Here is a 15,899-nt window from a genome sequence, read left to right as displayed (position 1 = left end):
GAGGCCCCCAGCGATGGCGTTCGTTTGAATAAAAGACCCTTAGGAAGGTCCTCTCGGGGGAAAAGACACGTTTGGAGCATATTAAAACCCCAAGCTAAACAGGCTTTATTTAGGAAGCAGGCTCAATTTTATATGATCGCTTTTTACCACTCTTCTTGGTCTAAAATGGGGGAAGAAATGCAGTGACCACTGGGTTCTTTCCCTCATTGCTGCTGAGACGGCACCCAGGATTGCTGTCACTCTCAGCGGCCTCCTACAGGCTGGCCGGGCCCCTGTCCCCCATCCATCTTGTTGCAGAAGCTGAAGGAAATCTGCTGCAGAAGCTTGAGCACCTCGGCAGGGATCGCACGTCCTCTGGCCTCACTCCCCGCTTGGCTCCTGTCCTGAAACTGGACAGAGGCCCTACCTGGCTGATGGCGAGGGCACCAGCAGGAGCCGGAGTCCCGCCTGGATCCCACCTGATGACTCAGTGGGGTCCCCTTTCTGCCTGGATGTCCAGGGACATCCTGCTCTAAGCTCAGATGGCTCCTGACACGCTTTCCTTGGCGTTCTGCCTGACATCAGCCACCGCCCAAGCCCCTTCTGTCAATGGTCACGTGGCTGTTAAGTCAGGCACAGCTGCCCAGAGCGACTCCCTCCCAGAGGCCTGCCTTCCCCCAGCCACAGCCGAGCACCCAATCCCCATCTGGACAGATACTTGAGAGTTGGAATTAGATCCCATGTTTGGGGTTTTCACTTTGGTCCCAGGCACTGTCTGTGACCTCAAATTGGGGACTTTGCCCTGATGGAGTGGTCTCCACTCAGCAGCATTATGAGGTTGAGTTTATTGACCACCTTCCTTTGGCACAAGGGAGCCCGGGCACTGGGGAAGGTTCACTGGCCTGAGTGAGTGAGTGGTAGAGTGGGGTGTTAATTAAAAAAAAAAGTTTATTTATTTTTTTGGGGGGGGAGGGGCAGAAAGAGAGGGAGACATAGAATCCCAAGCAGGCTCCACACTGTCAGCATGGAGCCCGACTCGGGGCTCGAACTCACGAACCGTGAGATGGTGACCTGAGCCGAAACCAAGAGTCGGGCGCTTCACCGACTGACCCACCCAGGCGCCCCTGAATTTTTATTTAGATGCCAAGAGTACACTTTTAATCAAAGAAAATGTTAATGGAAATTATAAAAATCAGAAAACTGACTGATGGGAGAACGCCCACAGTGATGCTCCATTGTCAGCAAAGACAAAAAGTAGGTTTCTTTTGCGGAACACAACACTTTGCTCAGATAGTTCCCATCCTGGCTCTGAATTATGCTTGGACCATTAACCTGTGCCTGCACAGGAGATGTGCATACTCAGGACAGATTGGAGACTGTTCGTGAATTCTGCTGTTGTCACAAATTTGTCACAGTTTTTTTTTTAAGATGATGGACTAGCACACCTGTGTGATTATGGGCGGTGTCTTCATGTATGATGAGCCAGCTGGGTACTAAGACTTTACCACTTCGTGATTGTGTTAAAAAGATCAAAGAAAGTTCCTTTCTTTTAGTTCAACTGGAAACACAGTCAACTTTGCTCAAGCCTCTTTACCTTATACTGATCTGGGTGGAACATCTCCTTCATGGGCCCGATGATGGCATGGTGGATGTCTGATGGAATCCCATTGGGTCCCGGCTGTCCCATGTCACCCTGGGAATGGTTTAGCAAAAGTAGTCAGCTTTAAATTGCAAAGACACCATCAGGTGTGAACAAAAGCACCACTACAAACTGCTATTCCTACTTTTGTATATTACAAAAATTACACCAGTTTTGTAATGTTATAATCATAGTATAAAATAAAATCATAACGTACAATTATTTGTGTCCTCCTTGCATTCATCATCATTTGCAATTTATTCATAAACAGTGTTCAGGTTGTTCATAAGTGTGGGTTACATTTGCTTCTGTGGAGTTATCTCCTTATGATGAATTCCTGTACTAGGGCTGAATGTCTCCACATCAATGTTTCCCTCTATTGTGTTCCAAGATTGGGACCCAGGTGTAAGATATGCCCGAGAAAGGAAAGACTACTCCAGTCTCGCCACTGCTATGCCCGTTAAGGGTGTTCTTATAGAATAAAAAGTAGCATCTTCAACAGATAAAATATCTCAAGCTTTATTTGCACTTTTGTCATTAGCAAGAAACACTTCTCACTTGGTGCACAGATCCCAGAAGGAATCAATCTGCAACAATTAGACAAGGATTCTTGCATAAGAAGGGGCTTCATCTACCAGAAACTGACACAAAAAGAAACCTATTGTCTTTTCTTTGGCATTTCCACATGCAGACTATGGAATACAAATTTGAGCCCAGATGTCATATAATGTGAACAGGAGCAAAGTGACACAATGTAGTATTCTGAGAGTCTGCTAACATTGTATCTGAGAATTGCCTGGAGGTCTTGGTTCGTCTTCCTTTACCTATGGGGCCTCGATACTCTATTAACATTCAACTCAACTCTTTGGAGACGATACACATTCACTTCTTTTCCATCCTGTCTAAAGTGATGACTCTTCCTTCTGCCCAGTGATTTCTTCCCAGATTTTTCTTCTTTTTATGTTAGTTCACTATTTTGTCATATTTCATTGTATAGGTGTGTAACTTTTTATGTGTTCGGATTTTTCAACGTTTTCCTTTGTAAATCTTTTCTACGGTATTAGCACAAAGAAAAAGTCTTTCTCTTCGGACCTGAGCAGTACCGGACTCCACTCAGTGTACTGTGTGATCAAACAGCCCAGTGGAAAAACAAAATGAAAATTCATCAACAATGAGGCCACGGCACAAAGTTCACGGTGGCCAGTGGGTTTTGTGGTGAGTGCGACCTGTTACGTGTTGGTGAGCCTCTGCTTGTGTGAGCCACCTGCCACATTGGGCGTCTCACGTGAGTGGCCTCAAGTGATGCTCTCGAAGGCCCTTGGTCTTTGCGTGTTGGTGGTGCAGGGATTACAGACGCCCACGTGGTTCCTGCTCGCCTGTGAGCCCGGTCCCTGAGTGGGCTCCACGTTGGCTCGTGGTTCTCCATTCAGTCTCTGCTCAGTTACCTTGGGGGTCCACACATTGGGAGACACCTTGGGCAATATTTTTCCTTTGTGGGTGCTGCAGACGGCTGAAGTCACTCACGTCTGTGTCACAGGTCTGTCTGGGGCTAACCTAGACTGTTGGCTTTCACTGTCTCAGTGACCCATCACCGTAACTGGAGCGTTTCCCATAGCCCGGTATTTTACAGTGATCATTTCCTATGCAAGTGGTCAGAAGACGACTGCATGGAAAGCAGTCATCAAAATGATTTATTTCCTAATTGCTAAGCAGGCCTCTGCTTTAATCTATTATGTTTCCTTACCTTCTCTCCCTTCTGTCCATAAAAACCAAGTCCTCTGTTGCCCTGAAAAGAGAAATGGTTTCTCTGAGTTTTTAAAAGTCATTAACCACAGAGAAATATATATATATGTGTGTGTGTGTGTTTATATATATATATATATATATATATATATATATATATATATACATATTTAGAAGAAGAGATGTAAGCTCTATCTATTTGCAAAATACCAAACAATTATCTTTACATAATATTCTGGCGTCCCCTCCCCAAAGCTATTTGACACAAAAGAAAATTAATGTCTTTTCTTTTGCGAGTTTCACATATAAAGTACGTAATAAAAGTGTGAGCCCAGAGATCACATAATATGAACGGGAGCAGGCTGGGGTCACGTAGAAGTTACGGAAAGCGGCACCTCATGGTATATCGTGAGTGTGATGAAAACAATGGGCTTTGGGAAAATGCTGTGCTATTCTTGAATACAGGTGTGCTTTTAGGGAAAATCCGTACTTTATACTCTAAGCGAAACCCTGAAAATAGCGGATTAATGGCGGTTTTTCTGGACTCTGTCACCGCTGGGAATGTTTTAGCTTGCTTTTTGAAACATATTCTGTTGTTCAACCATCCTGAGGCTCCCGAAGTTGGCTGTGTCATTAATTCTGCACCTGCTGTGTGAGCCAGGGCTCTGCGGTATTTAACCCTGTGCAGCGTGCGATGAATGAAGATACCGCAGACGTCTGGCCGTGGCCTCCCTGCTGGTGCGCAGCAGAGCCCAGACCTGATCCCGAGTCTCTCGGACTCGGTAGCGCACCTGTCGTCTCCACGGATGAGGGTCTCAGCGTCTCCTCAGACCCAGGAAACAGCCACTCCCCGCCCCCCTGGATCCCAGATCTCAGGATCAGGATTCAGTCTCCCTTCCGCCTCAGCCTTTTGTCATTTTGGTAAGATAATCCTGATTCCACAAACACATCTGACCCTTTTCATGACTTTAGGGGCTGGGGATTCTCTGGCTGGGGCCCCCGACTTGTCACGTACTTAATAGATTCACAAGTGGGGGGGACATGTGTTCGAGAACTGACTTGACCCCCAAGTCCAGGAGCAGCTGTGCTACACGCTTACACATGTTCTAGAAATAGCGCTCTTTTCTTTGGCGTGCAAACAACTCGGCTTCCTCCCCAGGGCCCCCACATTCCCACCAAGACAAAGGATGGCGTGGGGCCGTATCTGCTCCTTCTCTCTGCAGTACCCCGCTCCCCCTCCGATGCCCAGATATTCTCCAAAAAACACAAACAAAGCCCCTAATTAATTTTTGCTATTTTGCTCCTTTCCCACCTGGCTGGGAGCTGAAATCAAAGCACAGCAAGGCAGCCGGGCCAGATCAGAATGCGCTTTGCCGGGGGCCCCCGCTGTCCCTCTGCCTCGCAAGCCGGCCGCCCAAGTCCCCAGGAAGTGACCTGGTGGACGGCGAGGGCTGTTTGTGCTGCAGCCAAGCGGGGATCTGAGGCGACCCTGGGGCTGGGCGGCCCCGTCCCACATCCGCTTCTCTTGGCTCGGGGCCGTTCCCACCCTGCTCGTGGCCGCGAGACAGTGGGGAGCCCAGCGGTGGGGGCAGCAGCCTTAATGAGCTCCAGCCCCAGCCGGAAGCCAGGTCAGAGGTGATGGGAGCAGAGGAGGGGGACGGTGGACGCCGAGGTCCCCCGGAGGCCAAAGAGATGAGGTTTCCGTAGAGCAGACATGGGAACATGCAGGCTGGGGGATGTCCCCGGCCACGCGCAGGCCACGGGATGGTCCTTGCACACTGGCAGCTGCAGCCCAGCATTTCTGACCACCCATCCCCTTCCCCACCTGCCTGCTCTTGGTCTTAGACATTTATCCAACTTTCCCTGTTGACACTGAACCCTAGTTCCGTCTACAGGTTCTGACAAGCCACCTCCTTTCTTGTACTTCATCCAACTTAATCATCTTTCTTGGGTGGGAACAGTATGGCCTTGGGCTCAAGCCTGACTTGAAAATCACAGACTAGCTTCCTGGGGGCTGGTGTCACCCTCCGGCACAAAGAGCTTAGTTACATCTGGGCAGGAATGCCACTGGCTCCCCACCCCGCACAAATACAGCCACATTTTGTCCCCTCTGGTGCACTGACACATTCGGATACACACGAGCTGGTCTTGTGTCTACATTGCTAATCAAACATTCATCAGTGTGATTTCCACACGACGGCAGTGGGATGTGATTTTTTTGGTCTTAAAAACCTACAGAATCATTTTCATCACGAAATAAACTATATGTCGTTGTCAACCAAGTAGCCCTATGGTCAGGAAAGGGGCACACAAGTGTGTAAGCCACCCCTCTACCGTCACCGACTTACCGGCTGTCCTTTAGGTCCAGGGGGTCCAGGCGGGCCCTGCACAAATACAAAGAAATCTGTAAACTGTTTTCTTTATCCCAGGACCCAGATAACTTCTGCTGGGAAGCTCTGGGAAAGCCATTCTGTGTATATTTAGAACACCGTGTAGTATGTAGAGAGGTTTCTGATCTACCTGCCTCAGTGGGGAGGACGGGCTGGAGGGCAGAGGACCGGGGGCGGGCCTGCCTCTCAGAATTTGCCAGCTGTCCACCTACAGCTGTTCTGGGTTTGCTCTTCTGAGTTCAGACTTTTGACTTCACCCGGGTCCTAACTCCTGCCTGCTCTCACCCCCCGCAAGGTCCCAGGCCCTGTCACCGCAGACACTGCCTCCCGTGACCTCCTCCTAGCATGTTTTGCTGGAGGGGTCAGCAAATGTTCACAAGCAGAATTAACCTGCGGGTCCAAACTGCAGGGTTGAAAGTCCATCTGCAAACACCACGGTCTTTCTGCAAAGTGTTCAGCGTCAACGCCACACTTAGGATGAGGTGTTAAACACGCACGAGATGGGCGGTTAGCGTTTAAGCACAAGGAAGCGTGGGCGATTCTAATGGCCCGTAGAAGAACCTGAAGCTGTCAGATCAGCTCAGGACACGGCGGGGACAGGCCCCTGCTTCAGATTTCCCCGAACTGTGTATTTAAAGACCAACCCCTGCCCGTGTGGCGTGTGTACCGTGGGCGGGCCAACAGCTCTATGCGGCGGGGGAGCAAAGAACCTGGCATCTCGCGATCCTCACTTCTCCGGTTTTCTGCGACAAGGTCTCTCTCACCTGGACCCGGACCTCCCCCAGTGTTGTTCAAGGCCCATTTGTCTTGATGCTAAACTTCCAGGGAATGAGGGGCAGACACCCAGTGGGGGTGGTTTAGTGCCGGGCCGGTGGGCGGTGGGGGAAGTGGTCTGGGGGGCTTCATGGGCACCAGCACCTCTGTTTTCTCGTCCTCTCCCTCCCTGCAGCAAGCCTTCCCTCACCCCCGTGTTGTGCAGGTGCCACTCTGTCTGTTGAGTTGCACGGGCTGGGAACCCCTTCAGGTGGCCACTGGGGCCATTTTGCTAACTGATGTGTAACATCTCACTGGCAATGATGGCCACTCCCAGGTGTGGCACAGCTGTCACGATGGCCACGCCCAGGCAGAGACCATTTCTTCTTATCCACCTGTCGGACTTTGATGTGCTTGGCCCAGGGGTGACCGCCCCTCCCCCGCCCGCCCGCCATCAGCTGGCTGGGTGTGGGGCCGAGAGAGCTCGTCTCGACTGGAAGGGGGCCCAGCCAGCACCATCTCCACACTGGACATGCTTGGTGGTGATCTAGTGCCCACAAATTTCAAGTCCTCATTCTTCAATCTTAACAGCAGCAAAACGCATGCGAGAGAGTCTCGACAGTCTCCATCGTGACCACAAGCATCTGAGATGTATCGTGACGTTTCCACATGCATCAACAACTGAAGAAGCCATGTGTCTGGGGGAACACCCTGATGGCCCCCTCAGAATGAGCCGGGCACCTGCTACTTACTGGTCTTCCTGGAGCTCCAACCGGACCCATCTGTCCCATAGGCCCGTGGCGGCCAGGAGGCCCCTGCATACAGGCAAAAAGGAAGGCTGTTAGGAGAGGGACACCGGTATATGCAGTCCTGAGTTCTTGACACTCTGCTTGGAACATTCTCTAATGAAAATAGACCTTACCTGGAAACCGACCAATCCAGGCTCCCCAGGTTCACCCTAGTTGAGAGAAAATAATTTTAACAGTTCTGGTTTTTATTTATTTATTTAAAATGTTTTTTTTTTAACATTTATTTATTTTTGAGACAGAGACAGACAGAGCATGAACGGGGGAGGGTCAGAGAGAGAGGGAGACACAGAATCTGAAACAGGCTCCAGGCTCTGAGCAGTCAGCACAGAGCCCGACGCGGGGCTCGAACTCACGGCCCGTGAGATCATGACCTGAGCCGAAGTCGGACGCTCAACCGACTGAGCCACCTAGGCGCCCCAAGAGTTCTGGTTTTTAAGTGTCTTTAGATTTAGTTACATTTTATCACAACTTTGGAAACAAATTCGGAAACTATATCAGCCCCACCAGGGGCTTGGTAATGCTACCCTTTATCTGGGGCATTGTGAATACAGACTGGAAAGGTGTGCACCCACAGGTAAATGTCACCCCGATGGGAAATCGATGATTTTTTTTAGTTTACTTATTTTGAGAGAGAGACAGAATCCCAATCAGGCTCCACACTGTCAGCACAGAGCCCTACCTGGGGTTTGATCCCACAAACGGTGAGATCGTGACCTGAGAGAGTTGGATGCTTAATCGACTGAGCCCCCCAGGCGCCCCAGGATAGAAATCGAAGGTTTTTAGCTTCTTCATGGTGCTGGGCTGTTCTACCACCCCAGAGGCACTTGCTTATAGCTCAGCCATACTAGGGAAGTTTTGTTATTATTAGGAATTACCCTGATAGCTCAGGCACGAGTCCCACCTCTAGCGAACATACCCTGTATTTGTCGCGGTCCACACTGGAAAGCGCGTACGGCTCACCTTTCTGCCCCTTGGGTCCTTGGGGCCCCTATGGTAGACAGGACGTGGAAGACAGAGAAAACACAGAAAGGCCCATGAACACTCAGTGCAGTCAGTGCTAGCCATGTGGGTGATTAGACATTGTCTGTTATGGGCAATGTCAGTGGTCCTTACGGCTTATTTGGGTTATTTTGAACACCAGTCCTACATTCAGCCACAAAGATGAGACTTTCGTATTTACCCAATAGTATCTTCCTTCAAAGTTAAAATGGAAATGTTTTATAGGACTTAGGTTATTTACAAAAACCCAAAAGGATGCTCAGTAAACGAATCCTTCAGGATACCAACATGTTGTTTCTCTTCGTAATAATACACTTTGTCTTTTCTTGGGCATTAGGGTGCTAAAGATATTAACACATATGTTCTGAAGCACCATTTTTGGGAAAGATGCTGGGTCATTCTGTAAAAGTGGAATTGTGACAAATACACTCAGTACGTGTGCACATTGTATGTGGATGAATGTCTTTCAATGTCTGTGTATGAAATCAGTATTAAAAAATTTTTTTTTAAACATTTAATCTTAAGACACACAGAGAGACAGAGTGCAAGAGGGGGAGGGGCAGAGAGAGAGACACACACACAGACAGAATCCCAAGCAGGATCCAGGCTCTGAGCTGTCAGCACAGAGCCAGACATGGGGCTCGAACTCCCGAACTGTGAGATCAGGACCTGAGCCGAAGTCTGACACTTAACCGACTGAGCCACCCAGGCGCCCATATAAAATCAGTATTTTAAAGTGATGGTTATATTTATTGATAATGATAGTTTCATGACATTACAGCAGACTGGAAAGTGATGGTCCTCGTTGACAAGGTGACCCACACATAAAAGACAACCCAGGGAGAGGACTGGGAGGAGAAGCGAGAATAAGAGAAATCCACGAACTTTAGGGGGAAACACGCGGGGAGGAACGTGTGAATATTCTTCCCCAGTCTTAGAAATGTTTTCTTAAATAAAAAGTTTTACCAAATAAGATGTTGGCAAAACCCTGACTTTGCAATATTTTGATGGCAAGAAGGCAGCCATACAGAAATGGAAAACATTTCAAGATTCTTTGCAAAGACCTGAAAACTGAGTCTACAAAATAGATGAATACACGGAAGTTTTCCATAAAAAAAAAAAAAGCACACTTCTACCTGCAGGGGCTGTTTCCATGTCACAGAGGATTTTAGAATCTAACAAGATGGGAGCTAACGGCATTCTGTCAAGCTCTAATTAAGCCTTTTGATTTTGTTTTTGCTCTTGCCCAATTCTTCCCTGTTACTTGAATTGTAGCATGGGGGGAAATGCAAGGACACAGGTAAAACTGCACGATACAAACCACACGCATTATTTTCTATCTTGTTTACAGAATAAATTTGGAGAATGAAGTTCTCTGGACGCAGGAAAATCATGCCGAGATGTCTGCAGGAACGTGTGCATCCTGACCGCTGCCTAGGGACAGGGGAGCACCTGCCTGGGGGTGCAGGAGCCGGGCTGAGCACACCCGCCCCGGCTGAGGGGTCCACAGGAGCCAACCCGCCCTCCTTGGAAAGTCTCTCTGACACAATTTCTAAAAGGGCCTTCTGGATGGGCCCATGAAAGGCACACCACACATCCTCCACCCGTCTGCAGACAAGGGCCGGCCCCCCAGCTCCTGGAGTTCACCACCCCAGCCACACCCGCTGCCCTGATACTCACAGGAGGGCCAATGAACCCCCCGGGGCCGACGGGTCCCTGGTGGCCCACGTCTCCTCTCGTCCCGTTGCAGCCATCGTGACCAGGTGGCCCTCTGGGCCCACCTTGCCCCGGGTGTCCCTGGGAAAGAAGAGTAGGTGAGCCTTCTAGCACACAGTCTGGCGTTCTCATGAAGAGCGTGATAAAACACTTCTAAATCTTCCCACCCTGCATGAACCCAAGGGCAAAGAGAACTCAAAACCAGCAGGTGGGTGAATGAAAGATTAAGTAAATGGAGGCACACAGGTTCGGTTCTGAGCAGGAGAAAGGCCTTCAGGACAAAGTTCTGTTTGCCATGGGCTGGGTAAAGAAGTCCATTACCGCCGGTCTATCGGGAGGTCTGTGTCAGCAGGGACGGGTCACGGTAGATTTAAAACTTCTAGAAGGCACTCTGGAAGCGGCTAGGTCTTTCAAGGACAATAAGGGGCCCCATCTTTTGTGCCCAACTGAACTGTAGAGGGTGAGTTGACAGACTCACATCCTTCACAGGAAAGAGATTCACACTCCTCCTGCCCCCCGAAGGGATTTCATCCATGACTTCGCCATATGTAGAAGAACTGATTTCCTCTTATTTGCTTTCGAATAAAGCCAATAAAAGCAACATCTGATGTTCAGAGATGTCGGGGTGGGGGAGGGGAGGGAAGGCAGCATGACCAAATGTCTTTTGAATAGCTAGGGAGTCAGGCTGAGTTAATGACCTGCTGCTTATGTACTACGAGACCACGGCCTATTTTGCTGTTTCTTCCCACGGCACCTGTTTAGATATATGCCATCTTCTTAATCTCTCTAAAATTTTGCTTTTGCTGACAATGGACCAAGCATACATTCCAGAGTGGATTTTTTGAGGCCCCATTAGGATGCCTTTTACACTTATGTTGAGAAATTTGGGACATTTCAAGAGAAATGAACAAATCCTACATAGAGTGCCTGGACCCTGAACGATATTAAGAAACACAACGAGAAGAGTTGCATTTTAATTTCGTTGTCTACCTCTCATCGCTCTCCTTTAGACACTCAAAGCCGCTGCTTTAACTGGGACCCTCAGACAAGCACAGATCCAACAGCCAATCCCCTGGTAGACGAGAGAAATCCCCTCCGCCCTGGAAATCACGGGGTACCATCCATCTCTCCAGCTGAGAGTGCAGCCAGCTGCCTTGGTAGTGGCCAACTACAGGCCTTTTTTTGGGGGTCTCTGAAAGCTGATCCTTCAAATTCAGCCTGAGAAAACAAGCCCGGTGGGTGCTCTGCTCACGATCTGTGCGGTCTTCCACGATGCTTTTTGTAACTCGAGTTCTTCACTCCTCTCCGGAGTGATCTGTCTCCTGTTGGCCTTTCTTGCTCCCTTGGAACTGATCTAAGTCATGTGACATGGCGTGTCAGTCAGACGTTAGTTGGAGACTGTTCTTCAAAGAAAAATTGCAATTACCTTGAACCGACCGCCCGTCTCATGTTCAACATCTAACTGGACACGGCTCTTAAGATCTGACTGCACATCACATTTTATATATGGCTCCTAAGTGGCTAAAATTAGCCCGGGGGCAGATGGCACATGGGTGCATGTATGTGCAGTTCCAGAGTCCTGTGGTCAGTGGGCGAGGCCATTGTCAGCAGCACGGAGATTCTGCGGAAACCGCTCAGTTACCTGCTTACTGTGACCACTCTCTCATGTGAAGATACTGCCTCTCCAACTTGTGAACTATTTCCTCCTCAGAGTAAATGGGCATACAGTGGAAAAACCAAATATGACTCAGAGTAGCTATACTGTTTTTCCACATCCCTCCTTTTAAACTCAGATTTCGACTTCCAGAAGACAAAACCGACAAGGCGGCCCAAAGAGCTCAAGAAAGCGGTTTAAGAATAGGTGGTTTTGTTGCAGGCGGTTGGTAGGAAAATGCTATCATTATTTGTTTATCCCTGAAAATCTATGGATTCTTTGACTCTGACTAATGGGGAAGTGACTACCTTACTTGTTCACACAGCTGTGTGTCCTAACTGGTGCGTGTGAGCCCCTGTCCAGGGGACGCTCCGGGTCAGGTCACCGTCACGCGGGCCTCAGGTCTGCGTGTGGCCTGTCTGTAGCCCTGACCGCCTTCCTGTACCGCTGCACAGCCTCCTGGGTGTGCAGCCGGCATTCTGAAGAACCTCCTCTCTGTGATGCACAGCCTCTCTGTGATGGCTCTTCTGTGTTCCCTCCTACAAGGCGGCTGTCCTGCTTCCACAGCTCCGGGAATGCATCTGTTACGTGTGCACACGCGTGTAGATGTGCGTGCTAACACAGGGGCAGGGGGTGTGGGCATGTGGGGTAAGGGCTCGGATGTGTGCACACGAGGGAGGTTCCTGAAGCAGATGTCCTCAAACCTCAGCAGCAGGCGAAAGCACATGTGTCATAAACACATCTGTCCCTGCGGCTGGGATCCGTAGGAGGCAGACCCTGGGAATCTGCTCACGGATCCTTGTGAAAGAGGTTGAGAGACAGGCCGCTGTGTTTATTTTTTTTTTATGCCACAAGAAGTAAAGTAAACTAGGTTAGAAAAACACATTTTATTGCATTTTGAGATTTTCTCATGGACAAACCCTGTCTTTTCTTCTCACTTACGCATGGTTCACTAGAGAACTGGGGAAGCGTCACCAACGTCCAGCAGAGGGCGTCCTCCCACCCACCATCTCGGCTGTGCCCCTTTATGTTCAGGTCGCTTTACGGTTCCAACAAAATGTCAAGCCGCATTCTGATTGCGCATATCTAACGTGCTAGCCTTCCATTACAAAACCAGGTCCGGTTTTCGCCAAGTAGCCTCGATTCCGAAGCCAAGCGCAGAAGAACATTTACAAAGGAACCAATCTGTGCTGTATTTGATGGGACTCCAGGGGAAAAAGGATGCACTGAGAGCCCTACTTCATTTCGTAAACCAAACAGGAGGCCTAGGTAGAAATGCTTCTGTAAGTCAGGAGCTTGCTTAGCATGTGTTCGGTGTTTTAAAATCCTACAAAATCTTATAAAACACTTACGGGAATTCCGTCGGCACCAGGGAATCCGGAAACGCCTCTTGCTCCCTGTAAGGAAGGCAGACAAGCTTACTGTGGGCCGGGACACCCACTGCCCGTCACAAAAGTGGAGGGAACATGAGAAGTCATCATACCACATCTCCTTTCGGTCCTGTGATCCCCGGTGACCCCCTCTCGCCCTTGTCACCTTTGCGGCCCTGCAGTCCTGGGAATCCCTGCAGGCCTGGGGGCCCGGTGTACCCCTGGGGGCCCACTGGCCCTGGCTGGCCCTGCAGAAACAACAGAGTTTAATCACGGTTAATAACAACAGACGAGCATTTTCCAGCGTGCTGCTTTTGAAACGACGCTTTTCATTCTCAAAGAGCTATGATGCCCAGGGAACGTCACATGTAGACAGTTCTATCTCCTGCCACAATTGCCACAGAGTGACTTCTGGCTAAGAAAGAAGGCCTAGAGTGTTAAAAGAAAAAAAACATGTTAAATGTGAGAAAAAAAAATCATCCTAGATCACTAATGTCGCGTTACCGTGAAATGCTGGCATTAGGTTGGGATGAAAGAATCCGCTTACTTGGCTTTTTAAAAAAATTTTAATGTTTATTTATTTATTTTTGAGAGAGAGAGAGTGAGAAAGCGTGAGCAGGGGAAGGGCAGAGAGAGAGGGAGACACAGAATCTGAAGCAGGCTCCCGGCTCCCAGCTGTCTGCACAGAGCTCGACGCGGGGATCGAACACACAGACCGTGAGATCATGACCTGAGCCGAAGTCGGACGCTTAACTGACTGAGCCACGCAGGCACCCCTTACCTGGCTTTTTTTTTTTTTTAAATAAAAAATGTGTTCTCAGTTAACAGGAAAATTCCAAACAGATTTCCAATATTTTATCTCTACTCAGTATAATGCCTGTAACAGGATGGAAATGTATATGGCACTCAGGTATCAAAATGATCCCCAGATGTTTAAGTGATCAGGTAATCTCCCGTCTACACACATACTACACGCACACACAGAGAAACATTAAAGGTGTCTGAAGCCTGTAACAATCCACACCCGTGGCCATCGGACATGAGTGGCCATTATTTAAAAAAAAGACAAAATGATGTGCTGGTGAGCACACGGAGAAATCAGAGCCCTCGGCACTGCGCGTGGGGATGTAAAACGGCACGGCTGACGTGGAACAGGATGGTGGGTCCTCAAAAATTAAACAGAGAATTGCCATTCCATCCAGCAACCCACTTCTGGGAGAATCCTCAAAATCGCTGGGAGTGGAGACCGAACAGGTGCTTGGACGCCTGTGTTCGCTGTAGCATCTTCCCCAGCAGCCAAAGGGCAGACGCACGGCGTTTCCTGGGAGATGGTGAGCATACAAAATGGGGTCCATCCACGCCACGGGCGATTATTCACCTGGCCGGGGGGTGTGGGGGCCTCACCTCCCAACACTGCCGACGCCTGTGGATGTGGGGCCCAGGTGCGGGTGATGCGGTCAGAATTTCTCGGAGGCGGAAGATACGGCTGGAGGTTAAGATCGAGTCGATGGATGAGACCTGCCCCGAAGCTCGGGACCCCTGCCTCCTCCAACAAAGGGTGATTTGGGATGCCCCCTTAGGGCTCCCTCTGGGCCAGGTCAGTTCTGGAGATGATGGGTTCTCTTGCTGTACCCTCCTCGTGTTCCGGAGGGTCCGGTCAAGGTGGAACTCACCAGATACTCCGTCTGAGTGCAAGCATCGCAGGCAGTGGTGAAGCCAGGGTATTTCGTGTCTTTGAACAATGCGGTAAAAGGGGGCTATCGCCCCTTTCTTGTCTCCCCCTCGTTGAGGAGGGTTGTGCTGGAAGGTGGGTAGCCCTGACCATATGAACACACGAACCCCAGGCTCACCCTAGGCTAGTGCTCAGGGCCTTCTGCCTGCTACATTTGCTGGAAGTGTGGGGACAAAACGTGCTTTGATTCTGATTTTTACGGATCTTCTCCAGTTGTAATCATTTTTGTTTTGTTGGCACTGTTAGAATACTGCCTTCTTGTGATTATGCGGTATGCCCCAAGCCCTCGAATGCCCCCAGTCATGGTGAGGCTCGCACGGCGAGCGTCCTTTTGGGCGTAAAATGTTCTTCAGTAACACTGTCACTTTTACCGTCTACAAAGTTCATCCCCATCTGGGGGGCTCACTGCACGCCTCCAACTAGGAGCGGCACCTACTGTTAACCACAGCAGAACATGTGTGTCTTCATGATGAAAAACCACATTCTTGTCGTGCCTTCAGTAACCTCTCCTCGGTTCCCTTTGATGGGAAAAGTGATAGCGACATCATGTACTCACTTTCCTGCCATTGTCAGTAAACTTCTTTTCAGCCTTTGTTTCTTGGATGGGAAGTCTGGCTTTTGGAATGAGCCTTTCCTCTTCTGAGGCGTGCTATCACTGTGAAATTCCCATAACACAACACAGACCCTTTAAAGGGGCTTCTAGCACATTCACAGTGTTCTCTACCCACCAGTTCTATCTAGGTCTAGAACATTCCCATCACCCCAAACGGAAACCCGTACCCACTGAGCAGACACTCCTCACTGCCCCTATATTTGCTGTCTGCTCTCCGTGTCTGTGGGATCTATCCATTCTGGGTATTTCACATATATGGAGTCATATGTATGATACGTGACCTTTTGTGCCTGGCTTCTTCCACTTACCATAGAATTTCTGAGGTTCTCCCATGGGGTAGCACCTGCAGTACCCCATTCACTTCCACGGCTGAATCATACTCATTGTATGGAGAGACCACAATTTGTCCATTTCATCCATTCATGGGCATTTACGGGGTTCCCACCTTAGGGCCATTGTGGCTCGTGCTACCATGGACGTGCACGTACAATTACCTGTGTGA

The 15,899-nt window shown here is 49.4% G+C and overlaps 1 protein-coding gene across 2 annotated transcripts in view; it reads right to left on the bottom strand.

The window, feature by feature from the left end:
• Positions 1-15,899, bottom strand: part of COL4A2 (collagen type IV alpha 2 chain) — a 173,026-nt gene that overhangs the window by 58,204 nt on the left and 98,923 nt on the right. For both annotated transcript variants that reach the window (XM_042930204.1, XM_042930198.1), the window contains exons 5-13: positions 13,166-13,300; positions 13,035-13,079; positions 9,993-10,109; positions 8,230-8,301; positions 7,427-7,462; positions 7,257-7,319; positions 5,710-5,745; positions 3,363-3,404; positions 1,574-1,672 (exon numbers count right to left, since the gene is read on the bottom strand). In XM_042930204.1, coding sequence (XP_042786138.1) covers positions 1,574-1,672; positions 3,363-3,404; positions 5,710-5,745; positions 7,257-7,319; positions 7,427-7,462; positions 8,230-8,301; positions 9,993-10,109; positions 13,035-13,079; positions 13,166-13,300 — 645 coding nt within the window. The remainder of the gene's footprint in view (positions 1-1,573; positions 1,673-3,362; positions 3,405-5,709; positions 5,746-7,256; positions 7,320-7,426; positions 7,463-8,229; positions 8,302-9,992; positions 10,110-13,034; positions 13,080-13,165; positions 13,301-15,899) is intronic.

The sequence above is a fragment of the Panthera leo genome, chromosome A1, assembly GCF_018350215.1.
Source record: "Panthera leo isolate Ple1 chromosome A1, P.leo_Ple1_pat1.1, whole genome shotgun sequence".
Lineage (NCBI taxonomy): Eukaryota > Metazoa > Chordata > Mammalia > Carnivora > Felidae > Panthera > Panthera leo.
This window is presented reverse-complemented; position numbering and strand designations above follow the sequence as displayed.